At 43.0% G+C, this 27576-nt stretch overlaps 1 protein-coding gene across 3 annotated transcripts in view; it reads right to left on the bottom strand.

The window, feature by feature from the left end:
- LOC103056774 (sialic acid-binding Ig-like lectin 13) overlaps positions 1-23580 on the bottom strand; it is a 55140-nt gene extending 31560 nt beyond the window's left edge. The window contains exons 1-9 of one of the 3 annotated variants that reach the window (XR_015795991.1): positions 23516-23580; positions 20647-20789; positions 19884-20273; positions 17710-18003; positions 16859-16909; positions 14466-14720; positions 12274-12373; positions 6177-6267; positions 1456-4138 (exon numbers count right to left, since the gene is read on the bottom strand). Coding sequence is in view for 1 of the 3 variants with exons in the window: in XM_088139965.1 (XP_087996091.1) it covers positions 3905-4138; positions 6177-6267; positions 12274-12373; positions 14466-14720; positions 16859-16909; positions 17710-18003; positions 19884-20273; positions 20647-20716 (1485 nt within the window). In the remaining 2 variants the exon portion in view is untranslated. Of the gene's footprint in view, positions 1-1066; positions 4139-6068; positions 6268-12273; positions 12374-14465; positions 14721-16858; positions 16910-17709; positions 18004-19883; positions 20274-20646; positions 20790-23515 lie in introns of those variants that run through there. The other 2 variants (XM_088139965.1, XR_015795992.1) reach the window with 2 other exon arrangements.
- Positions 23581-27576: the final 3996 nt, after the last annotated feature.

Genomic DNA, 27576 nt, shown 5'->3' with positions numbered 1-27576 from the left:
ACATGTACCTGTCCAGATGTTCTTCTTGGCCACAATGCAGAACTATTTTTCAAGTCCCACCCAATTTCCCAGGCTAACCTCAAGCCCTGAGATTCCTTGGTTTCCCATCTAAGTTCTATCTTAGCCTGTTTAAGATCAGCCAAGGTTGGCTAGATACTATCATGCTTCAAATAGTGATTTTTTTTTTTTAAGATGGGGAAGGATGGGTATAAAGGTGAATTATGATGATAGCCATCCTCATTTTGCTTCCCCCACCCCCGGTAGTAGATGATAGGTGGAGATGACCAACTGGAACGTGATCAGCCTGTTTCCTGTAGCTCTCCATCTCCACCAACTTCCAGATTTACCACTATTCCACAACTTGAGTTCATTAAATTTGTTTATCAGGTTGGGTGGTTGAAAACAAAATGAAAAAAAAAAATGCATTCCTGGGCATGATGAGAAAGTCCTGGTTTACTGATTGTAATTTTCAGATGGAATGGAGAAAGGGTTAGATAGACCTCCAGAGCTATCCTAGGTATCGTCAGTCTGCAAAAATGTGTGTGCAAAGGAGTTTACTCTCAGGTATGAATGCCTAAAATTGCAGTCTGTGTTTGGTTAGGGCACATTTGATGCCAAAAAAATTTTTTTTTTAATCCCTAAACAGGAACAGGTTTGTACTCACAGCCACAGGAAGAGAGAGATCCAGCTTAATCTCAGCATTTATTTGCTTTGAAAGCTGGTGAAATTGAACACTGTTCACAGTATTATTGATAATAACACTGGGTTACATATTCACCATGGCTCTCTAAGGGCTGCTTTTAAACCTTGCATGTTAAGTACTTTTCACCCACGATCCACACTTAAAAATGTGTGCTGAGGGAAGAAATACGTGGCGAAAAAGTTCACAAACACATTCAGTGTATAGGTGAATGATTTTTCTAGGACATGGAGAGTGTGTTGCAACATCAGCAAGTTAGGTTAAAGCAGTGTTTCTCAACCTCTGCAACTTTAAGATGGGTGGACTTCAACTCCCAGAATTCCCCAGCTGGCTGGGGAATCCTGGGAGTTGAAGTCCACCCATCTTAAAGTTGCAAAGGTTGAGAAACACTGAGTTAAAGAATTTGTGCTAGAGGAGGGAACTTGTTATCTGTCGTTCGATCGCCTGATCTTGCTCATTTATAAGCAGGAATATTTGAAGAGTTAAATCTTTGTACAAGCGGGCGTGAATTTGATCTCATTTGCATTTCCTAGAGCAATGTTGTATTGTAGAGTAGTGTTCCCTCCCATAAACTGAGATGATATCATGCATTCTGCTCCTTGGTCTCCTGGAGCAATGTTTTAATAGCCTCGCCCAATCTGACAACGACCTCTTTTCATGCTCAAGATGTGTAGCGCCATCCTAGCTGTGAGAAACATGAAGATTTGAATGCTATGGATATTGCCTCTGTAAGGAGTTCGCTTTGATCTGCTTACCTAGTTGAGTATGACAGCCCTGTTCTGACTACATCAGCCTGCTGGAAATACTCTGTCTGCATGTGCCAGGATGTTGATCTCTGGTTCTGATTGTGACGTGAGCATCCAATGGACTGAATTCAGCCCCGGAGACTTTGCTGACGCGGCTGCCAATGATGTGAAAACCCTTGGCTGGGATGACACTGATCCTGCAAAACAGCGGCCTTAGTATTGCTTCGAAGAATTCCAATACATCTGGAATGAAAACAGCCATTTACCCAAGAGAGAGCCACAAACATTCCTGGCCACTGGTAGAACATCTGGCTTGCATACAGTAAGCCCCCAGTTCGATATCTGGCCTCTCCAATTTAAACAAAAGGATGACTGCTAGGGTGGGTCTACTTCAGCACAAATGACCATCATGTTCGCTTCGTTTCCATTGCCGCTATTCACCGACAACGCGTTCTCTTGCCTGTCTCGGCCAGCTGATGTCACTGTTGCCGTTTGCTTTCTCCCACCGACTTACGCTATTGTCACAGTTTCTGAAAGAAGCATCTTGCTGTGGCAGTTGGCATTGTGCATCTCTTGCGCCATGTCACAGCATGCGGGCATACAAAGCAGGTTCCTTCAGATGAATCAACAGCGAGTGGCTGTTTATTTTCAGAAGGAGGCAGAGGACTTATTCTCCAGACTTGGGGGTGCTTTTGCTCCTGGATGTTTCACACTGTGAGTGGCTCATAGAAATGTGTGGCCAATAAGTGCCTCATCCTGAAACTTCTCCTGCGCAAGGAGGAAGTGGTGTATAAAAAAACTATTGTTTTGCTATCTTTCTACTCCCTCTTACCCAATACCCCATTGCATCAGTCTTTCACAGAAGTCACGTCAGTTGAAGTGTCTATGTCTGGGCATACACACACATGCACCCCTGCAAAGCGCACATACATTTTATTCTTTTGCCCCAATATTAGGAATTTTACTAAAAACAGTTGTTAAAAAAGAATAACCAAGAATGGATGATATGCATAAATTACATGATAAAAATACTTCTTAGGGGGAAGAAAAATGTACTAAGAATACAATGAGGTTATGGAGGTACTAAAGGGGGATGCGGTGGCGCAGCGGCTTAATGACGCTGAAAGTTGCCGGCCAGAAATGGTTGACGCTTCAGCGGTTCAAGTCCAGGCTTCGCGTTAAACAGGGTGAGCTCCTGTTTCCTCCCCAGTTCCTGTAAACACAACAGGTCGAAAACTCACGTGAGTAGATAAATGGGTACTCTCACTCCGGTGGGAGGAAAAATGCTGGCAGCGCCTTGCAAAAAAGGAGTTGGGAGCAGTTGCCGGTAAGCGCAAAAAACCACGCGCACCCAAAAAGGGCACGAAGCAACGGAAACCCCGCCTCCTGCGCTCGCCAGCTGGGCTCTGCTCTAGGAAGGAGGCTCTGGCAAACCACTTCCGAAACACTTGCCTTGAAAACTGCAAGGACTCGTCCAAGCAGTCACTGCAGAGTCGGTAACGACTGAGCGCAGATAAAAAAAAATAAAAAATGGAGGTACTGTCAGAACATTGAGAGCCAGCTTGGTGTAGGGGTGAAGGCACCAGGCTAGAGACCAGAAGACCACGAGTTCTAATCCTGCTTTAGGCAGGAAGCCTGCTGGGTGACCTTGAGCCAATCTCTCACTCTCAGCTCTAGGAAGAAGAAGGCAAGGGCAAACCATTTCCAAAAATGTTGCCGAGAACACTGCGGCCACTGCTCCAGGCAGTTGCCAGGAGACAACGATGACTCGAAGGCACAAAGATACATCAGAACATTACAAGGCAAAGATTTCACGGATTAGATCTAGTCTCCTGCTGACCAGTGGACATCACTGGTATATCCTTTAGGCCAGGGCAGAGCTTTGGATTCAGTCTCTAAAAGGGGCTTCAGAGGGCACAGGAACTGGAATGTAGCTCCTTAAAGCAGCTGTGTCTCTTCCCAGAAACTCTCAGCAGCTTTCAGGTGGATGGAAGGCCACTGTGTCTCAAGTTGGATAGGAGCACTTTGATAAGAGAACTCACTGAGGCTGAGAAAGAGGGGGGAGCATTTCAAATGTCAGAAACAAAGAGCAGAGGGATGTTTGAGTGCCAAGCTAGTCTGGAAAAAAAGGGCATGGAGTCCTTCAGTTTTGCATTCTGGGAGAAAAAAAAAAAGGCCTAAAGACCTCCCAGAGACTCCACTCATAAATGAGGGTGGGAGTTTTACTTGTTCGGTTTCCAAGAGTCTGTACCTTAGCACTTTATGTCTTGATATTAAATGTGAATAATGAAATTCCAAGTGAATCTTGCTTCTCTGGTCACGCTGTGCTGTTCAGGGCTTAACAGCTGGAGAAAACAACAGGCAGTCCATATCTCTAAATACAGAAACAGAAACAGGCAAGATGCTGGAGCCAGCGTCTTCCGAGGACTTAGCTGCTAATCAGAATAGAAGAATCCCCTTAAATCTTCATGTCTTGCTGTCCCTGAGAATTGTAACGTCTGATTTCAGCATAATCGGTTTGGATTTCTTTTGAAGTTGCATCTGGTATAGGATTCGGTGCATTGAATGTAAGAGTTGCATAATATAATTCTTCAGGGTCTCTGGGGTTTCTGCCAGCAGATTCCTCAGCGCTTTCTGGTTTGAGGGAAATTCTGTCCATTTGCCATACAGCAAGGTCCAAAGTGCTGGGATTCTGTTTGAAGAGAGGAGTTGAATGGAAGGAGAAACTGCCGCCATTACACACAAGTTAAAATTTGAGTTTATTTTACAGTCTACCACAAACAGGGCCGCAGTTTTTTAAGAATAAGCAGAAACAGGCCACCTTTGCACCCTAAGAAAATCAGTTCTGCAAATTGGGGGGAAGAAAGTTTGTTTAGCCTTATTTTGGAGATAACATTTTATATAAACAAAAAAATCTACTGAACTCGGATGGTTTGAGCATTTCATTTCCCTCCCCCTCCCCCAAGTTCATTTTTGAGATTTGTCATCAAGAGCTTTTTAAAAATCCTGCATATTGGGATTAAAGCATTTTACTGGGGCACAGAAGTATAATCATACTTCTTAATCCAGGAGTGGAGAAAACATAGCTCTCCAGATGTTTCTAAGCTACAGGTCACAGCAACTCCTACTTTCATGGCTAATGGCTGGAGGGGAGGGAACAGGTGTTGGAGAGATCCTTTAGCAGTGTATCTGTCTTAATCTTTTTTGTTGTTGTTCAGTCGTTAAGTTGTGTCTGACTCTTCGTGACCCCATGAACCATATCGCGCCAGGCCTTCCTGTCCTTCACTGCCTCCCTGAGTTTGCTCAGTTTCATGCTCATTGCTTCAGTGATGCTATCTAACCCTCTCATCCTCTGCCGTCCTCTTCTCCTTTGGCCTTCCATCTTTCCCAGCATCAGGGTCTTTTCCAAAGAGTCCTCTCTTCGCATTACGTGACCAAAGTATCTGAGCTTGAGCTTCATTATCAAATGTTAATCTTTTTAGAAAATAATAATATAGGAAGAATCTTGCTGGAGTCTACTAGTCCATACCAGCATCTTATTTCTAAGACTGCCCATTCAGATGTTTCAGGAAGGCCTCAAACATAACGTGACAACTGTCCTTCCCTACTATTTGTTCCTAGCATCTAGTATTCAAAGATATACTGCTTCTGAATATATGGAATAATTTAGCTATTGTGGATATATCTCCTTCACAGAATTTGTTTTACCCGCATTTTATATCTCCAAAGTCAGTGGGTTTCAGTACGTATTGGTGGCAGTGAGTTCCCTGAATTAATTCTGTTTGCAATCAATCCCATCGAGTTCTGGAATTTTGAGAAAGGATTACAGGAAGAAAATCTGACTCACTACAATCTCAGTCATATCCTTACTGAGTTTTTGTCCCCTAACATATTAGAAACTTTGAACTTAAAAGCAAACTTGATTTTGCTTATATCATAGGAAAACTACTGATCTATCTGTCTGTACATATGGATGATGGGATCAGTCCTGAATTGGAAACTGGCTCAGAAAAGTTCTCTCCACTATTGGCCCAGTAGTTACAACATCAGGAGGGTCAATGGAAACCAATAATTTCCCCATCAGCTAAGAATAAGCACTCTCCAAAGCACCCATAGGTTAGGAGGAACCATTATAGCCTTGACTATCCATCTTCAAACTCACCAATAATTTCCATTGACTCTCATGATATTGCAACTTCTGGGGCCAAGAATGGAGCCCTCTTCTCTTCTGATACCCCTTGCAATTCAGGGCTGGTCCCATCATGCAAAATCAACTTCATCTCACCAAAAGATGAACCTGTGACATGTGATAGGTCCAAGCAGAAGCCAAGAGTCACAGGCCATGTCCTAACTGCCAGCAAGATGACAGTGTCCCCAACTGGTAGAGGAAATGCCTTACATCTCATGACTTCCTGAGGGCAGGTCAGAAAGAAATGAGGCAATAGCTTTGGCTAAAGAGAGGTTCAGCCAAAGTCTAGCCAATGCTGAAGGAAGAGCACATCTTGCTGTGTGGCCTAGTGGGTTGCAAAGCTGAACCTCCCATGCTTTGAACAACCCCTGACAAGTCATTGAATTGCATGAGAGGAGTGAGAGAAAAGAAACAGTGAGTCATTTAGGCCCACCTGTCTGTCCAGTCATCCATCCGAGATGTTCTAGTTTGGCTGCCTGATACCAAACTGCTTCAACTGCTCCTTGCTTCAAGTGGGAATGGAAAAGGAGGCATTACAAACCTTGAGATTTGGTGAAGTTTTGCCCAGAGCCAAGGCAGAATCCTTTGGTTCTGTTTCCGAGTTAGTCACCGTTTTTCTCTTCCTCAGGCATCTGCCAAAAAAAAAAAAAATCATTTCTTTTACATGATGATCAGAGAGCAGATGGTCCGGGCTCAGTTAAAGTACTTTATCGCAATTAATATAAGCATCTGCAGATATTCCTTTCATCCACATACACACACCACTAGCGAGAGTGTTGATTCATAGGACTGGAATTAGTTGCAGGGAGGTAACAGGATGTGCATTAAGGAAGCCAAGTCACTATACAATGATGGAAAGTGCTTGCTTAAGAAACCTGAATTATAAGGGCTTTTCCAGACATTCAGAATTTCCCCAGTAGATGATTCTATCCCTATACTAATTCTACAAACAAGACACAATATTCTCATTTTCATATAAGAAAGGAGATGGAGAAACCTTGGTTTTTAAAAAGAACAATAGGTATAAAGCATTCAACACCAAGAGTATATAAAAGGCAAACAATGAAATGAACTTATTGCAAGATGAGAAAAAAAAATTAGAAAAGCTGGGATCAAGGATAAGGAGACAGAAGTTTCACCCCATGCGTGAATTCAAAAGTGAATAACATTGAATTTAAAAGAGCATAATGCAAAGATGTCATTCGCTGGATACTGCCTTAGATATGTAGCTAGCATATAATTAAAAGAAAAAGCATCATTTGACTCTTCTGATTTGAAGAGGAACATAGCTGAAACGGTAAGAAATGAAGACAGACCATCTGAAGGAAAAGAGAACAATCGTATTTTAGACCAGTGTTTCCCAATCAAGTGGGAGTGGAAGTCCAGACTTCTTAAAGTGGCCAAGATTGAGAAACACTGATTCAGACCACAGAAGAACAAAGCACGAAGAGGCTTACGCGAGCAGGTTGAAGGAGAAGTTTTAGAAGAAACACTGGAAAAACCATTTGCCTATTGCAGTAGAAAACCTTATCGCTATCAGCAACATTTGAAATCAATGCATATTCCTTTAAACATAATGCATCCAAGTATATGTGGGTTTAGTTTAAGAACCACAAATCCAAAAATGCTGTGATGCAGGGGGTTCTGCGGGAGGGTGGGGTCAAAAAAGTCAAGATGGTAGCTACTGCCAAGCAATCCAAACTGCACCCCATCATGATGCATATTAAAAGGGGGCATGGCTTTGATCGCAAGGTTGCAGCTTCCATCTTGACTTTGATGGTATTATCATATGGAGACCTCTTGGGTTATACCGGCTAAAATGATGATGACCCATATTGACAGTGACAAGAATCAATGTAGGGATTAGCATCTGTGGGAAGAAAAAAATCTTAACCAAAGAGCTAAGAGAAACAAAATGCTATGATAGTTTTTTTAAAAAATTCTGATTAGAGATGAATGGATTCAAAAAAAAAAAATTCAAAATCTTGAGGATTTCCTGAAAAATACTATGCTGGTCTAGGCCTTTCACACGCTCCTCTTTTCAGCACTGCAACCAGGAGGCCTTGGAACAACCTCTGTGCCTTTTGTGGTATCCACAGGGAGGAACTCCAAAAAGTCAAGACATCCATGCAATCAAAGCCCTACAGGGTTTGGTTATAGCTGCCATTTTGACTTTCTGGACCGCCCCCCATTGCCTCTTTCTAACCCTCCCAGTAAGCGAGGCTTTCTAGATGGATGACCACAATCTTTCAAAACAGGAAATCAATAAAACAATCCCAGGAACCACCCTGCCCCCCAGCAGCCCTACTGTCACAAGGAACACAAACTCCTTGCAAATATGGGGTCCAGGGATGTGGAAAGGCCCGTTTATTTATTTGTTCATTTATTTATTTTTCTACACTGCTGCGATCTACAAGGACTCCCTGTAGTTAAGAACCGCAATAAAGTATCCTAACTGTGCTGATCTATACTGGTAGTCCTCGAGTTATGACCATTCATTCAGCAACTGTTCGAAGTTATGGTGGTGCTGAATGAATAGTACTTACGCCTGGCCCCCCAAAGTTATGGCCATTGCAGCACCCCTGCGGTCACATGATCAAAATTCAGGTGCTTGGCAGCTTGCCTGCACTTACAACCGCAGGGGTACTTCAACTCCCCCCACCCGCCTATCTTCCCCCATCTCTGCCCTTCTGGCCACCCTGCACAGCGGCACTCTTCAGTGACGGCACTGAGGCTGAAGTAGAGGCCTGGGGGTGGTAGTGGCTGGCTGAGACTGCTGAAGGCCCTGGGCCTCTACTTCAGCCCCAGCACCACCAGCACCGCTGAGGAGTGCCACTGTGCAGGGCGGCCAGAAAGGCAGCAATGGAGGGAGATAGGTGGGTGGGGGGAGTTCAAGAGGAGGCAGAGGAGGTAGTCCCTTACCCTACTGAGGCTTGGGGCTGGGAGAGACCAAGCCAGGAATGGCTTGGATCGGATGGGTCCTTTCCTAATGACCAGTGGGATTCAGTTAACGACAGCAATGGGGAGCTCTGGGATTGCATTTGCTAAACGATGCAGTCACGTGATATTTCACCTAACAACCACATCACTTAGCGACAGAAATTCCAGTCCCAGTTGCTGTCAGAACTTGAGGATTACCTATAATGTGATAAAAGAGAATAAATCATCTTTTCAAATAATATGGAAAGACTGGAACAAAAACACATTTCAGGAAATACATTGATTTAAGTCAAAACTATCAGAAACGTTACAAAAAAGGGAAAGTGCCCTGTTGTAGGACTCCATTTACCACTGTATCAAATAATGTACATGGAAAAAATGAACACACTTAGTTTTTGTATGGCTTCATAAATACGGTAATAAGGAGTTGAGGATGTTAATAACAGAGTCCTGTTCCTTTCAGGAAAATAATATTATTGAGTAAATGGCAGTGTCAGAAAACGACAGACACGGGTTCGGTTGTCCAGTAGACAGAAGTTTTTTTATTGGGCACGTTTGCAAAGGTGGGTCCCTCCCGCAGCAATGGAGGAACCCCGAAACAAGGTCTGACAGGTTTTTTTATACCCCCTATCTGTCCTCCCCCTCCTAAGAGGGCTTGGCTCACAATCTCACCTTTTTTTACCGCCCCGGAGCGCCGCTAATTAACCGCAAAACCGCAGACATTCCACTTTCCGAATCCAATCAGCGCAATGCACACTGCAATACCCACTTGACCCGACAGCCACCCCCTGCCGTCCTTCTTCACTCTGGTGCGAGTGTGCCTTCTGCCCATCCTCCCTCCTGCCGCCCCCCCCCAAGGCTGCCCCATGGTGCACCGCGCTCTCCCCTAGCAAACATGGTTCGTTTGAGGCCCTCACTTCTCCCTGCCTTCTCACAGCAGCAATAAATCACCAATAAAAATATTACAAAAATCTTGCTTGATATTTCACTGGAGTGAGGATAGCTTATTTTGACAGATTGAATCTTACAGTATTTAAATATCCATCTTCCTCATGAGATGGGTGGTGTCTAAATTCAAAATATAAATATAAATATAAATAAATAAATCTCTAAAACGTTCAGGGTAGATATATACAGCTTCTGAGCTAACTCATACTTGAAAACAACAGACTCCAGACTATCATGAATATATTGACTATTTTAGAGACCCAGTCAACAGATGTGCAAGTTTACAGAGCACAGTGGAAGAAAATATACCTTGAAGTTGGGGTTTGGGGTTTTGGGGTTTTTTTTGGTCATTCCAACCTTTTAAAAAGGAATTGTAAATGAGAGCATGACCTGTTGAATAAGCCGTCTTGTCTTTAATCATGTTTTATGAAATGCACAACCTGGCTTCATAAATGCACTATACCAGGGGTCGGGAACCTTTTTGTCTGAGAGAGCCATGAACGCCACATATATTAAAATGTAATTCCGTGAGAGCCATACAATATGTTTAAAACTAAATACAAGTAAATGTGTGCATTTTATGTAAGACCAACACTTTTAAAGTACAATAAGTCTTTAGTAAAGTCCAAACAGGGGGCCAGCCCAAGATGAGGACTCACCCAACAGAGCAGGGGCAGCGGAAGCAGGATGCAAAGCGGGGCACCCGGATCGCATTCGCGTGGGCCGCCGACGGGAGCTAGGCCGAAGCCGGGGCCTTGATTTGCGGCTGCCTGTGGAGGACGATGCGGCTCCAGGCCCGTTCGGCCGCGGATGCTGCGGGGCAAGGTAGGGTGAGTCCCAAGGATGCCGGGTGCGGATGCGACGCGGAGGAGGGCGTGGCCTGCGCTGGGCGGATAGAAGGCGTGTTCTACGCCAAGTCGCCGGCAACCTGCCACACAGAGCGCCGGGAGGGCCGGGCGGCGGCGGAGGTAAGTGATACAGCTCCCCGCCGCCCCCGCTATCGGCCCTGCTGGAGCCGTAGGTTGCCGACACCCGCACTATACCAAGCCAAACAAACCAAATTGTGGTTTAAAGTCAAATGTGAAAACTCAGTCTGTAGGAGCAGATTTCATAGGCTTCTTCCCCATCTAAGCTTCCTTGGTATAATTTGATTCTAACGTAGCATATTTAATTTGTTCAATTATAAATAAGTGCAACTTTGCTTGAGAAAATTAAATAATTTGTTATTGTCAGAAAAGAAAGGTTGTGTACTTATGAATGGAGGAGATTATTCAGACTTAATAATACTCCAGAGATGAATCAACTAAGCATGTGAGAAACTAATAAAGCCTACACAAGGGGGAATGAATAGATTTCTTCATGACTGAGTGAAAGAAGAACAGCCAGAGAGACAGAGAAATATATTAGTGACAATAAAACACCAACAATAGTACATAAACTCATAGGAACAAAATAAAAATTTAAGAATCTTCTAAAATATAATAGGAAAATTATATATACAGTATCTATCTATCTATCTTTCTTGTAGGTCAACTTTTGAGAGAGAGAGAGAATCTTTATAGTCAGTTCTTATCTTAATGGCATAGAGAGATGGTGAAGGAATTACCAATGCATAGAGTAATAGTATCATGCAAGAGAGCTGAGGCTATAAAAGTTGGCAGGAGGTCTCACATCAAGGCTCCCAGCTGTTGAGTCTTGTGCTACCAATATCTTGATGCCTCTGATCAAAGCACTGATGCTGTTAGAGTGCACCATCTAGATGAACACATTTCCCTGGGAGAAAACAAGTGTCTGGAAAGGTTCTAAGAAATGGCCTGTACAAATTTGCAAATGTTTCTGCAAAAGCAGAAATTTTCCCTAGGGAGCTGAAAAAAAGCTATTCAACAAATCTATCGTCTGTCTGTGTCTGTGTCTATGTGTGTCTGTCTGTCTATCTATCTATCATTTAAATCAATTTTACAAGGTTTCTATGCTCCTCAAGTCATGTGTGGCTCCATGCAGCTTAAAGACCTCCAAAACAGTAGTAAGATTGAAATGAAACTCAACACTGTAACAGTATAAACAGAATAACTATATAGTTTTGCAAGTGCTAAAGAACAACCATAGCTTATATACTTGATCCTTCTCTAGGAGAGACAAAACGGCCTCTCAAACTCTGCTCAGATAGCCAGTTCTGAACAGCTTTATGAAATGCTAACAGAGTCAGGACCCATCTGGTATCAGTGAAATGTGGTTCCAGAGAAGAGGGGCAGCAACTGAGAAGGTCCAACTCCAGAATCCCTGCAGAAGAACCTCCTTAAAGGTCAGGACCCAGAGGGAACTCTCTCTGCCAGATCTCAGTGGAGGGGCAGAGACCACATGAAGAAGAAGATCCTGCAGATATCCAAGTCCTGAGCCATGAAGGGCTTTAAAGAGCAGCCAGCATCTTGAATTGCACCCAGAAAGAGACTGGTAATCAATACAAAGGTACCAATACCAAAGCAGAGGTATGACATGGGCAAATCAGCTGAGAACAATAACTGCTCAAGCTGCTATATTCTGGACCAGTTGCAGTGAATGGTTAGTGGTTGGTCTTCAGTTACCATTAAGTGAGTGTGAATCCTGCAGGAGATATGAATGGCCATAAAGGTCTCTATCCCTTCCAACAAGGATACACTGGGAGTCCCAGAAGAAGACTTTATCTCCCAACCTATATCTTCAACCGTGGCCTTCATCAATCAATCCAGAAACAAATCCTCATAATTACTTACCTTTTAGAAACAAGGATAACCCCAGTGATTAGTATGACAACAGCAAGCATGAAGAGGGCACCAGTCACCATGCTAAGCAGGCAATTATTTTTGTCTTCCGCTGGATAGAAGAACAGATAGAGTTCAATAGATATTGTTGTTTTTCTAGTCCTATCCCAACATTTTAAGAAAATCCATTCTCTCTCTGCTCTAGAGATAAGTGCTCTGGTGTTCCTCTGATACATACCACTCAGGGGGTGCAAAGGTTGGAACCAACTCATGCTCCTTGCCATCAGAGAAGCTGCTCCGGGACTGAATCTATACCACCTCCCCCATTTATCAAACCTCAAAGACTACTGCTGTAGTCCGAGAATCAGCAGGAGATTAATTGATGTTAAAGTTTTAGATACTTTAGAAATCTATCATTCAGTGCAGGGACTTCAATACAGAACACAGCTACAGTATTTCCAATCAGCCTAACTAATACTTCAGTGTTTTCAGCCAAGGAGGTCCCATCACTTCCAAAAGTAGTCCATGGCTCTCATCAACCTCTTTAGATATCTAGCTGTTGGATTTCTATTTGTCTAGCCAGACGTGGCAGTCTGGCATCAACCGTTCCTGTCCGTCTGATAAAGAATTAACAGTTGAAGTGCAGTCTAGCCAACCGATATTGACTGTACTAAGTGGGTGAAAGGGGCATTTGTAATCTGAAGACAGGTTGTTAATATTGTTTCTGAGCATGTCGGTTTAGTTCCCCTGAGATAACTGCAACCTCTGCTATTACACTATACCTAATTTTTCCAGGTTTAAAGAAGGGCAACATATCTTTTCCAAATATTGACAATCTTCCAGTGGTTTTTCTTGCAAATGAGTGGTCATTTCTAAGATATTACTCAATTGAAATGATTACTGGGGTGGTTTCTTAAAAAAGAAATATTTCTACAATGAAAAGTAAATATATGGAAGTACTGATGTTAATAATTCATACACACACTATATATGAAAAATAATCTTCTAACAGTCCAACACTGTATTATTATTAATCTCTGAAATTAAAGTTATTCAAATGCACTCTCATACAGCTCTGGGAATTTTTTAGAGAATCAAGAGAAAAGGATTTTTAAAAAATCCTAATTTTAAAATTTGTGGAGAGACAGAGCTATTTTGGCTCTTCATTCCAGCCAGAACTTAGCTTGGCTGCAAAATACCCAGAATACATTCAGCAGTACAAAAAATATAACCCCTTTGTTTTCAGGAGACATGGCATGGTCTAATGGGAGTCGGATTACCAGATACGAGCTGCAAAAATTGGTGGGACCACTAAATTGTAGCAAACGATTAAAGTTTTCTCTGTCTCTTTGTCACCTTCTAATGATTGCAACCCAGATCTGTGAGTGCTATGAAAGAGAAGAAAGGAGCAGCTGATCATTTTAAAATCTTTGCTTGAGGAAGACAAGGAACAGTAATATTCCCCATGCATTTCGAAATTTCAGGGTGAAACCTGGTATCCTAGGTAGTAATATGTCAGGCCAAACCCTAATAGTCTCCACTGTTGTGGATTACCAGAATGGCCCATTGGTGCAAGAAGCATTTGTGTAAATACCAACATTCCCAGTAACTCTCTTGAAATGAGAGTTTGCTTAGTAAGGCCATCAGTGCATCTGAACCAAAGTGTAGCTGGTCTAAGTTGGTGTTCTACACAAGGACAAATGGTCAATAGCCTTCTCTTCCTCTGGTTACCCAATGACTGGCATTTTTATTCAAGCTAACAGTCAAAAAGAGCCAATGTAATGTAGTGGTTAAGACACCTGGCTAGAAACCCAGAGACTGCTGAGTTCTAGTCCCACCTTAGGGACAAAGCCAGCTGGGTGACTTTGGGCCAGTCACATTCTCTCAGCCCTAGGAAGAGGGCAAGGGCAAACCACTTCTGGAAATCTTGCCCAGAAAAATGCAAGGACTAGTCCAGGCAGTCGCCAGGAGTCAATGCTGACTGGACGGCACACGCACCCAACAGCCAACAATAGCACCCTCTGTGAATATATTTGCCACCCTTTCAAAACCTGGTGCTATTGCTAATATATCCTGTGTTAACAAATTCCAGCTTAAGTAAACGTATTTCCATGGATCCTTCCTGATGCTTTCTACATTCAGGTTCCCTCAATAATTCCAGGTTCTGCATTCCTCTGAGCAAATGTCAGTGTTGCCTCACTTACGTGCCATAGAGACTTCAAAGGATGCTTCAGCAGAGCCTTCTGTGTTGGCTGCCTGGCACTGGTATTCGCCTGCATCCTCCTCCTTCATATCAGAAAGGTTCAGGGCATTACTGGGCTGAAGAGGTGTCCCCAAGATTTGGGATCCCTTAACCCAAGTCACATTGGGCAAAGGGTTGCCTTTCACCTTGCAGCGCAGCACGATGGAATCCCCTTTTTCTATCATGATCCGGGAAGCTTTTGTGAAGTTTCTCAGATCTGCAAGGTTCCAGAGGGACAGTCAGAAAATAATGCAGAGAGATCTCACCATTCGCTCGGATGATCTTACCAACATACATCTATTTCCAGAATGGACACTTAGATCAACATGCCTTGAAGTAAGGATATTTTGCAATTTGGAGAAGAAACTAATGTTATCTCATGTTGTTTGTCTGTAACTAACTCCTAAACATGAGACACGAATTACTAAATAAATAATTAGATTAGGAAAAGTATAAAAGCAAATCTAGGCAAAAGCACAGCTTTCCGAAGGCCCCAGGAGCCTCATGTAGGAAACATTTGCTGGAGAAGCCAGGTCCGGAAAGCAGACAGCAAAGGCAGCAAGGTGCTTCTGCTTCAGGCATGGGCGCCGGGCGCAAAAGGCAAAGGTTGGTGTGGGGAACTGGGAAAGAAGGCAGCTGGGTGAACAAATGCTTGCTGGCACTTGCTGGAGCAAGCTGGGGTGGCAGCAGCTTTGTGCTGTGCTGTGGTTCAGGGACTTCTTGCAGCCTCAGAGCCACGGGACACCAAAAAGCCCCTGAGCCACAGTATGGCAAGCAGCCCCAGAGCTGTGCGGTTCTGAGACTGCTTGCCACCCCGCAAGGCAGGTTGCAGGGCAGCCAAAAGGGCAGATATCAGGGGCAAGATAGGTGGGGGGGGGGTGGAAGCGCCCCTGCGACCGTAAGTGTGGGCAGACTGCCAAGCACCCAAATTTTGATCACATGAACGGGGGCACTACAATGGCCATAAGTTCAGGGACTAAGTACCATTTGTTCAGTGCTGCCGTAACTTTGGATGGTCACTGAACAAATGGTCTTAAGTTGAGGACTACCTGTAAGCTTTTTATAACCAGTTGTTTTTCTAAACCTTGATATAGAAAATGTTAGGGATTTGGTTAGGTGAATGGTATGCCACGCCAGCCTACTTCCGTAATCTCTTCATGTTTTGTTAGTCTGTTTTAATCTATAAGACTAACATGCACAAGAAAAGGTAGAAAACTGTCCTATTGCCTCAAGGAATGATTTAAACATAAGCACGATGCATTTAAAACTCAGGAGGTGTACATCACACTGAAATTCAACAGTGTACTACAAAAATTCATAATGCGTGCTTGATAACTGGTAAACTAATAGCTTAGCTAAAACAGAGTCACATGAAGAGATGTTGGTATGTAGGGCAATACTTTAGATACCGTGGACTTAATCTATACAAGTATGTACACGCATATACTAGGTTTGCAATGCCCCTTGCCGTTCTGTCACACAACGAAAATTGTCCCAGGTAACAATTCTGCAGGAGGCGACGGCAAGCCACTTCCTGAATGGTGCCAAGACGACCGCCGGGGCTGGTCCAGGCAGTCGCCAGGAGTCAAAAAGATTGGCTCGAAGGCACACACAGAACAATTCTGGGCAACCCTAATGCTGCACACATCCCCCGTCTTAGAATTTTATTTTATTTCTTAGTTTTCGATAAATAACACTCCGCTTCTTATCTTTACAAGCAGAGTTTATGCCGGTAACGGTAGTGGCAACACTATTCCGCAGTATCCTTTTAGCCTGTGCTTTATATCCAGCCAGCCTCTTTTTTAAAAAAAATTAGCTTACTTGTTTAGCTTCTATGCGCACAATTAACAAAACAATCTTTCATCTTAAGGTATCACAACATTTCTGCCATACTCACACATATTGCCGCACCCTTTGATTAGTAGAAAATATGGCCTTTTTCAAAACAGATAAATCACACATTTCCAACAACCATTCTTGACATCTGGAATAATATCCCTTGTCCAATTCCTTCATGTAATTCTTTTAGCCACCCCCATGCTCGACACAACCACAATCCTTATAAGCAGTCAAACTGCAAAGCTTTGGCATGGAATTCAACATTGTATTGACATCTCTGGCCTTCCTCTTTTTCCTTTTAAACAGTGCACTGGTTGCCTTGCCCCGCACTGGTCTTTGGCCAAAATCAGCTTGGAACTAACTGACATCCTCTCCTCTAATCCTGCCTCGTCCTTATGGCGTAGAAATGCCTCTGGGGGTCCCGTGAAGTGGTCAGCAAAGACCTTCCCTTCATCTGCCTCCTCTTTTGGGGGCTCCTCCCTGACCGGAGGCTGCTGGGAGGGTCACGCAACTTACTTTCATTTGGGCGAAGACGTGCCACGCTGATCACTGGGGTCTGAGGTGGGACTGTAAGAGAAAAGCAAATCCTCCAGCTGAGAAATCCTTTCCAACAGAGATCGGGAGAGAATCAGATCCCACATTACGTATGTCTGTTCCCTGGAGCTGATCCCCCAACCTCTTCTCTTCAATGCCCCCCCTCTTTTTCCTATAACATTTCTTTGCTGCAGATACTAAGGATTGGCCGCCATTTTGATGCGATAACATCCACCTGCTTAGCTGAAGGGTCACAAGTGCCAGCCCTGGATGAATGCTGCGTTTTGTGGCAGCAGCAGCCGTCATTACTGGAGTCCCCCATTGGGAGGAGATGGGCGGGGGAGAAATTTGATTAAATAAATGAATAAATAAATAAATAAAATACGATCTTTCTTGCTGCTGCTTCATGCAAGTTGCTTTATGGTGCTTCTGCAGCACATGGAGCAAAGGAAGGCCTGTTCCTTCCAGGTAAGGGCAGGCACTTCTTCACCACCTCAAGGACATGTGGAGAGGTAGGCTGACCAACTGAGCTAAAGGCATTGCACCAGTTTTGCCCTCAGTTCCCCTGTTTGTGAGGAGAAGCAATTCCCTACATGCGCTAGAATGTCTCCGTCACCTTCTCCCCACAAGCTAGAGAAGAAAGACACCTCTGAAAGGCAGCCATATTGAGTGGCCGAGAGAACAGCCAACTGTGGGACTCGGCTCTCTGATGCAAAGGACCAATGACATGACTCTCAGTTGTTCAAAACAGAAATGAGCTGGAATTGCCGGGGGACTCATTCCCACTGCTGGAGCTAATTCTATCCTATGCGGATCTAGAACGAATCACTCACAGTTAACATCCAGCTGGACAGTTTTCTCCTTGGACACAGAACTGGACCCATTTCTGTAGGTGACCTTGCAGGTGAGATTCCGGTTGTGGTCTGCTACTGAAGGCAAGAAGTCCAGCACTGAGCTGTAAACCTGGCTCCCATTCAGCCACAAATGAAAGTTGAGGTTTTTGGAAAAGGCTTTCCAGGTGAACTTTGGAGGCTGCCAACTGCAGCTTCTGAAGGTTGCACAAGTGATGTTTGCTGGATGTCCTACACGCAGCTTCCCCAGGATCTGTATTTCTGGTGCTTGTCTGTCTACGAAGAGAAGGGAGGGGTCAGGAGAAAGCTAGTCCAGGCCTATATTCTCCCCCTTTCACTCAGCTTCATCTCCAGACTCCTTCCCCTTTCAAACAAGATGGACCCATCGAGATCTTATCCCTATCTTGAAGCGCAAGATTTTATGCAACTGGATGTGGCCACAGAAGTTCTATATTTCAAGCATCTTTAACTGACAGATCTGAAATCCCTATATAATTTTGCAATGCAATATTAATCCATTGTGTTCATTCATTTTAAGTTACATTTTCTTTTCTAAATTCTCTGTTCTGCATGTAAGAAAACAGAGGTCTATAGGATATGACCAAGAAACAGAACTAAAGATGTTCTGATTGTTCAATGGGAATTGCTTTACTTGCCTTTAAGGATTGTCAGTGAATGGTACTTGGCACTAAAACAAAAAACTCCTCAATACATTATTTTTCATTGAACATTTCATTTGAGAAAAATTTTAGGATTTTAGCTCAGGGGAAAATCTCTGCATAAATCCCATGTTTGCCAGCATCTCATGAATTTATAACACCTCTGAAGACCCATCTGAGTCAGGAGAACGTTGGTGTCTCCATCCACAAGGGCAGAGTTAGAGATCCAGCAGCCCAGGAAATGCAAAGGGAGCGAGGGAAGCAGATCACTAAAGACCCTTCAGGAGGATCCTCAGTGGTGGGCTGTTGATCAAAAGGCTCAGTGCTTCTTTTCTTCTTTTGCTGATTTCTACCAGGTCCCCACTCATGCTAAGTCACAATTGGTTTAACCATGGTTTATTGGATAAGCCACAACTGGTTGGCTTCGTACACTGTAAATCCCTATATCGTAGTTTATAAATTACGCCAACTTGGTTCACACGTCCCACTAGAAAAATGAAAGAACCCAAAATACGGCTTAATGGAATGTGTGAGGCCAAGGCCAAGGTGGGATCCATGTCTATTGCTGAGGAAACATCCGAATGATGCTGTCCTTTCTTAAAAAATAACTTTATTAGGTTTTTAAAGTAAAGAAATATTATGTATGTTCACCGTCTTGAGTTATTTATAAAAAAATAATAAAGGTAGGATAACAATCTAATAAATAAATAAAAGCTAACAAGAACTAATAAGTAAAAGAGAAAGTAGAAAAGAGAAAAAGGTAAAGAATAAAAAAGAAAACAAGATCAAAAGTGCAGAGAGGAAAAGAAAGAAAAAGAAATACAAAAGACAAATGACTTCTGACTTTCTTTTACAACAGATATAAGTATAAATTTGCTTTAAACTCTTACTCTAAGGTTACAACGTAACTTTCATTTTTCCTATTGTCTACTATTATTTCCAAATCGTCAAATCCATATATCATGAGTTCCTTTTCTTCCATTTCACCCAAAAAGTCCAAAGGGGCTTTCCAATCAGCATGAAAATTAATCAGTGTCTTTTCTCTAATCAAAGCCGTCAGTTTTGCCATCTCAGCCGGCTCCATCGACCTCACCATCCGTTCTTCCACTGTAGGTAATGTCAAAGCTTTCCACCCACCGTTGTGCACATAAAATCCTCGCTGCTGTGATCATATATAAAACAAGGTTCCATGGGGTTTTTTCCAACTCTTTATCCATCAGTCCCTAAAGGATGCTGTCCTGAAGCATTTCACTACCCCTAGTTGCTTCTCGGTTTAAGCCCCTGGCTCTCTGTGGGTCATATTGCTTGCAACCTTATCTCTGTCTTTGTGTGTGTGTGTGTGTGAGAGAGAGAGAGAGACGGGGGGGGGGTTTCTTTAATCTGGCCATGGGTTTATTTCTGCATCTTATGGCTGTTCTCTGCGGCCCCAACGCAATCCAATGGCTTGTGAAAACTGGGAGCTTCAGCCAAAGGCCAAACCTCTTTCCAGATACTCACCTGTCACCTTCAGGAATGGCTCGGGGTAGTCGTCTTTAAAGGTAAATTTTGCTCTGTATCCTTTTTCCATTCTGAAAACGTAGCTCCCTGAATCATTTTTTTCGGCAGTGAAGATGAGGAGGGAACAGTTTCCTTCTTTCAGATTCCCAATGAGATGAAAGCGATTGACAGCAAAGCTTGCTACCATTTCATCACTGTTGGTGGCCACTAAAGGAAGCTCCCCAGGAAAGCCTCTTTTCCCAAACCAAAATCCATACAATGGTGCAGTCTGCCTGGCATCTGATGGGTCATAAGTGAAATTGCAGGGGATAATAGTGCAGAGCCCTTCCTCTACGACCACATTGGCAGGAGCACTCAGGTCATATCCTGGGAGTCTAAGAGGTGACGCACCTGCAAAGAGTGGAAGAGAAGAAGCTCAACTACCCAAGTAATGGGCATCCCATCCCATTTCATCACTGGAAAGATGAACTAATCCGAGCCAGCTTGGTCTAGTGCTTGAGGCCCCAGGCTAGAAAGCAGGAGACGGTAAGTTCGAGTCCTGCATCAGGCATGAAAGCCGGCTGGGTGACTTTGGGCCCGGCACTCTCTCTCAGCCCAACGCACCTCCCAGGGTTGTTGTGGTGGTGAAAATAGGAGGAGGAAGGAGTATTAGGTATGTTTGCCGCCCTGAGTTTTTTATAAAAATAAGAAAGGCGGAATAAAAAAAAACTAAAAAAAAAAAAATTAATCCAGGGCTGCCTCTAACCTTCCCAGCAGCTCTTACCTTCCCAGAACAGCAGTGTTGAAATTAGCTCAAGGATCAAGACCTGAAGGGGACAGTCCATTTTCTCCATCCGTCCCTGAAACTGCACCTCTTCGGCACTTTGTGGTCAGCAACAGGATCCCAAGCAGCCTAAGGGGGCAAACCTGGGTACAGAAAGCGAGATGAGGAGCTCTCTCTGGGTAGAGTGTTGAAGCCAGGGCATTAGCAGACTGTGGCTACTCAGAACAAAACTTTGGAGCAAAGACTTTGGAGTTTCGTTTATGTAATTACTTTTTTTTTTCTCCAAATAAAGTAGATCAGAACAGATACCTACTGCAGTGCAGAGAGACATTCTGGATCCAGCAGAACTAACCAAAGGTGGGAAAGGGTGGGATAAAGCGTTTTGAGGAGGAGAAGCTCTTAATACCTGGAATGGCCACCAAAAGACCACCATTAAGGGATCTGAGGCTTGCTGAGGATCAGTCGATCTTGCCTTAGAATGTGTAAGACTTTCTTCAGCAATCCAAGTTTGTTACTATGAAGTTTGGGATCAGATTAGAAGTTTCTTTCATTGCATGATTATCACCACTGTCAGCTATTTGTTTGTGTTTGGGCCACCTTCCCGCCTTCAACCAATTCCTTCTGAAAGTAAGAGAGCTGATTTAATGGTGCCCGATTAAGCAACTCATCTAAGAGACTCTTCATACTCAAGGATTTTCAGAGAGGTGCAACTAACACCAAATGCAAATCTTTACTCTGCTTCCAATATGCAGACGGTGGATTCCATTTTTATGTAGCCAGAATGAGAGCTTCTGGTCACAAGAGGAAAAGCATAAGGGACTTTAGGGGGAATTCCATAGTTGCCTCAAAGACTGAGTGTGCAGAATCACCTCCGAATGCCTTTGAAGGGGTGAACAAAGGGGGGATAAGGAACTTGACTGGATGGATTTCTGAACAGCGGCTGACCACTATTAGGCTTTTTCTTCCAAATCCCACCATTTAAGTTAGATCTCAGACAATTCCATTCTTCTCTCCCGCTTACCCCCTTTATATGATAGGAACTGTTGCTAAAGTAGGGAATTGAGGTGTAGATGGCCACGATGAAGACTGCCCTGTGTCCACATCTGCTGCACAGTGTCTAAATTTTGTGGAGTGACTCAGGAAACAAGCCCAGGAGAAACCTGTAGTTCTCAAAGAGCTCTTTCGACTCTTACTTCTTCAGAACTGGGGACAGAACTAAATGTGTGATTTAGGAATGATAAATGATACAAGGTTGACAATGGCAGATGAGGTATCATCTATCCCATTTACAAATGGTAGGAAGACCCTTGTTGGTTCATGCCACGAGCCTCATCCAGATTCCAGAGGAGTCCCGCAGGGGAATCAGGAAGCCAGCAGGCAAGCCGTGAGGGTCATAATCCTTCCTTGCTTTTAGTCCCCAGCTACTGATCCTAACTTAACCCGTCATATCAGAAGTCAAATGGTGGTTTTCATTAGTAGCTTTCTCCTTCACGAGTTTGTCTAACCCCTTTTAAAACTGCCCTCTTGGGTCAAGGGTGAAGGATCTGTGGACCTCGTCACTGCAGACCTGCAACTCCCCACATACTTTATCTCTAGGGCAGCTGATATTTGTGGTTCACCAACATCTGGTGCAATCTTGCAACACTGAATCCAAAAATGTGAGTCCATACTTTGTGATGGACTGCTTGGTTTTGTCACCTTGAACCATTCAGCTTCCTTTCTCTCTAGTCACCACGATAAATGTTATGAACCTCTACCGTTTCGGTCAGATGCGTCCATGTGCAGACCCTGCTGAATAAACTCAGAATCTCCCAGCACTACCATGTTGCAAGCTGCTCTCAGATGTTTTGGTGTCATAACCATCAAACTTCCTGAACACAATTTCTCTTTTTTGAGGAGGAGGAGAAGGAGGAGGAGGAGCAGAGTCACTGGTGGTCATTGTAATATGCCATAAAACAAAGATCAATCAAATTATGATGATTTAGATTTTTTTTAAAGCCGATTGCTATTCTAAACATACCTACTTGGATGAAAAACCCACTGTCTTTGGCTTGCTCCCTGGCAAACGTGCTGGATGCAGGCCAAGCCCCAGTGAACGTAGAGGCATGCGCTCTGCGTTCACACACTGCAAGGGAGAACTTGACTTGTTCTTGTGTTGAAGTTCCTTACGATGTTACAAATTGGGTGTCTGTTTGGGGGAGGCATTTCCTGTACGTATGCCCAGATTTCATAAGTGGTTTGAAAATTTCTTTAAAGGAACAAAGCTTGCCCTCTTTGTTGCAACTTATATTGTTACATATTCTAATCGTATTATATATAAACATTCTAAATATATAATTTATAACATACCAGTCTTATAAGCGTACATGCTGGGTGAGGGTGAAAAATAAAGCATGACTTATTTGGGGTCCTTTCTATGTACATGAAGAGAGAGAGTGAGAGAGAGTTCTTTTTTCAAAGAAAAAACATGTGTGCTCCCAGGCAGCTCCCACACTCTACCTAGCGGTTGGACCAGCTCTGCAAAAGCATCCGGTAGAGAAAATCACCTTATTTAATATTTCTTCCACTGAAAAGACAGGACCAAAATACTAAGAACAACAGCAGCACCAGCTGAAAGAAAAGTTGGCCGCAGTCATGGTGTTAAGAGGGTGAACAATGTTCCACATAACCCAGAAATTCCAGAATAAGCAATAATAACTTACTGTGGTCCTCCAGCTGAGTCAACTAAATACAGTAACTGCAAAGAAAGTGGCTGATGACCAATAAAGCTAAAATTAAATGCTTTAAAGCTCCTTTTGATCTCAGCAACAGTAGTTTGAAGTTGATGGCCCTTAAAATCCCCATTCATTGAAAAGAAGGACCGTCTCACCTCTCAGTGTAGAAAGCTGCCTTTCTCTAGGTCTTTGGGGAGCCTCTGTGTTCCTGTGTTTTTTCTGTGCTCTTCTCTGAACAGTCAGCAGTGCCAGAAAAGGCTTTTTGACAGAAATCTATCCTCACAAAAAGCAGAAGTGGTTATAGCTCTCATGAGTCAATTGGAACATCATTGCTCAATGAATTAAAAAAGATATGGGGTTTGATTGGGTGATGCAGGAATTTATCCTTGTTTGTGGGATAATAAAAATGCGCCCTTAGGCCTCAAGACTCATTTGTGGGTATTTTGGCAACTCCAATATTTGGAAAGACCTGTCATGTGTCTTGGGAAATTCAGTCCTTGGAAAAGATCACATTGAAGGAGTAGACATCTGGCTCCGGTTGGCAACTTTTCTGCCCCATAGTGGCTATCATACACTCTCATCTGATGGCTCTGGTGCCAAAGCAACCAAAACACAATTGTCCAAAATCTGTCTAATATTAACAGTTATGCAAAGTCTCCAAAATCTTGTATTGGCACACCAACATTACAAAGGCATGAATTGTACATTGCCCTAAACAATAAAAATGTTTGATTTTGACTTAGTGCAGTGTTTCTCAGCCTTGACAACTTTTAGATGTGTGGACTTCAACTTTTGGGGAAGAAATGGCGAACTGAAGATGGCTCTGTTGGAAGTCGAGCCAACGACCGCGGCGGAATGAAGAGCCGGCGAGTGGACCAGTTCTTCAGGATTCCTCTCCGGACAAGGAGAGAACTTGGGATCAGCAACAAGTGCTCCAGACAGTTTCTCCTCATGAGGAAACCGCAAGACAGTGGTCTCTGGCAGGTTTAGAGCTCTGGGAGATGAGGGAATGCCATCTTCACTCAAACCACAGTCAGTGCCTTTATGGACACAGGGTTCACATACTTCCTTTTATAATTACTTTTGGAAATTGCTTGTTAATTGCTTTTCAGCTATTAGGAACCTTTGGAATGACAAATTTTATAGCACTAGGTGAGTTTCCTTCAGTCCTTAGTGAAGAAGTTTTAAATACAAGTTTAAGGACTTTTTAAAAATCTTTTTTGGGAATAAACAGCAAAAGAGTGACTAGAACATTGATTTTAGAAAGTTACAAATGGACTAAGGGTCCAGATGGATTTGAAATAAGATTTTGAAATTAATTATAAAAAAACCTTCTCATGGGAAAATGCTGTTATTTTGAATTTTTTAAAAAATGATAGGATGGGACTTTGAAAGTTGGACACTAGAGGGAACCAGAAGGAACTAAAGATTACAATTAAAGGAGAAGAACACTTAAATTTGACTTACTAATATAGAATGGACCAAAATACATTGGATATATTGAGGGATATTTGTGAACAATGGACCCAAAAGTTAATTTTAAGAGTGTCTGCCATTATAGATGGACTGTGTTTAAAAGATGTTATGGAAGAGGAACACGTTTTACTGGACTGAGACTGATCTAAAAGTGGATTTAAAAATGACAGGCTACAAGAATGATATGAGAAAAAATGCTATACTAGATATACAAATGAAGCTGGTTGATGTCTTAATAATTAAAAGGGATATACAAATAACAAAGCAAAAGAGTGACCTGGATAACTTTCCTATACTGGATTTACAAAAGAGACCTGTTAAAGTTTTGAAGAATTTTGTGAGAAGGAACAAAGAAAAAATGAAAAGAAATCAGGTTTTAGAACATCATTTGAAGAGATTAAAGATCAAGATTGTTAAAAGTAAAAGGAAGGAATATAAAGTTGGTTTATTTGATCAAGATTAAAATAGATATGTTGTTATCTCTAGTAGTCCTTAATGGATGGCTGGTGTGGGTCTCCCGGGCTGTGTGGCCGTGGTCTTGAAGTTTTGTTTCCTAACGTTTCGCCAGCACTTGTGACCAGCATCTTCAGAGTGCAGGAGCACAGGCAGGAGCAGTTCTCTCTGTCCTTAATGGACAAAACTCCTTAATGGACTTTTGCTGACCAGGATTGAAACAACAAGGCTTTAAGGACTGGTGAATTCCCTGCCTGCCTCTCCCCTGCCATCCAGCGTCACCTATCAGTGGGAAAACAAGCCTTATATCTTACCTTATATATTTATTTAGCCTTATTTTTTATTTTATTTTTTGTTAATTTCATGCATCTTCTGACCGAAGCATTGATCTCCCAGCATTGCCCCAATGAAATAATTTCTTAGAGGATGTCAAAATCACTGCATGATGATTACTGCATGATGATCCCCATCAGAGCAACTGAAGATCATTATATCTATGTCAGTCTCCCTCCACCCCACGTCCCCAAGAGGATGTATGAGAGCTCAGAAGAGCTGATTTGGAATTCAAAACAGAAAACCCCGAATCAGAGAGTACTGTTTTGATTCTTTCTTCCCTTTCTCCCTCCTGAATCCAGTTTCCCCTATGAATCATTTTGGGTCAGACAAAAAGCCTCTTCTCTTTCACACCTCCCACCCATTCCAGATTTGTGTGAGTGTCTCACATGTTTTCTGTACCATCTCCGCAGCACACAGGTGCACACACAATAGCAGGATAATTGGCTGATAGATCTATCAGTCTTCTGGGAGTTTGCTATTCCTGTGTAAAGGGAAAAGACCGGCTGTCCCAACCCTCTCACAGCCAAAGCAGGAGGCACAATGGAGGCACAGTCTGTTGTGACTGGGCAAGGAGGGGTCATTTCTATAGCAATCCTACCAGGCCAACTGGAGCTGAGAAGAGCACCGGCCCTGACCATCTAATTCCCAGGTTCATTCCATGAAATGCTCTAGGTTGTTCATGCAGGGTTTGAGCTAGAAGAATAAGGAAAATACCGCTTTCAGATTAGAACAGCTAAAGATGTTCTAGAGCACTGTTTCTCAAACTTGGCAACTTTAAGATGTGTGGACTTCAGCTCCCAGAATTCCCCAGCCAGCCAGGAGTTGAAATCCACACATCTTAAAGTTGCCAAGTTTGAGAAACACTGCTCTAGACTGACTTCACAGTGGTCTGGAGATGAAATGGAGGCAATATCATGAAGACAAGTCCTTCAGAAGTAGTCAGTGAGGCATTTTTGTGCTATGGCCAGAAGGAAAGAACCAGACCAATATGGAACACATTTCTCCTTAAATAGAAACCAGTGGAGTCAGGGTTCATGATATAGATTAGGGAAGGGATAGATAAGAATGTTCAACAACAAAGAACTGCTGAGAAATATTTCGAGCTCCTACCACATTTCTGTCCTATCAATACCAGCCAAGTAACTTCAGAACATGCCCTTGTTCATACGACATGCAAGACTATAAAATGGTTTGTTGCTGGAGTTCTCTGAACTCAGTTTTTGGGTTGCAGACATTTCATTACATTGCAACACTCCCCCTCAAAAAAAAAAAAGGACCCCTCCAAGCTTGGAGAACTCCAGCAATATGCCAACACTGAGATACATATATCCATCACACAGGTAATGTGATTTTGATTCAGTAAGCTGAAGTTGGGTGTAATTAGCCAACTACGGTTTCATCAATAGCCCATGATTCTGCAGGTGCAGGAATCTTTTATAGGGTAGCAAATCAGCTGTCTTAAAGTGAAGTTATTGTTTGCTTTCACTTACATTTTCCTTGCGTAATGGGAATGAAATAAATTTGAACTATGACACCTTAAGTGTCTGATGATCTCTCCTTCAAAGGAAACCTGAACTTGGATAGTATTGCTTCAGGATGCTTTGTGCTCAGGGAAGCATAAGGAGGATATCCCAAATCCCAGTGTCTGAAGGAGAACATCTGGATCACACCTTTCCTCAGAGATTCTAAAATCCTGAAGCACTTTATTTCAGCTCTCACCTGGATATATTGAAGACCCAGTATGAAATAACCTGAACCAGCTCCTTAACTCAATTTTTGTTCATTTGGAAATGGTTGAATTTATTCCAACGGGGGAATGTAGGGGATGTCCCAGCTGAAAGCATTTCCCATCACCACCCAGGCTCACCTAAAGAGGAACCTTATGTCAACTGACTAATATTTTAAAAAGCTTCCTGCTAGTGCTGAGAATAAGCTGACATTGGCTGTGTAA

This window comes from Python bivittatus, unplaced genomic scaffold, assembly GCF_059951505.1.
Source record: "Python bivittatus isolate LINGU-HERP-01145 unplaced genomic scaffold, Pbiv_v1 ctg000310_np1212, whole genome shotgun sequence".
Lineage (NCBI taxonomy): Eukaryota > Metazoa > Chordata > Lepidosauria > Squamata > Pythonidae > Python > Python bivittatus.
The sequence above is the reverse complement of the archived record's forward strand: the minus strand, read 5'-3'. Positions and strand labels throughout refer to the sequence as shown.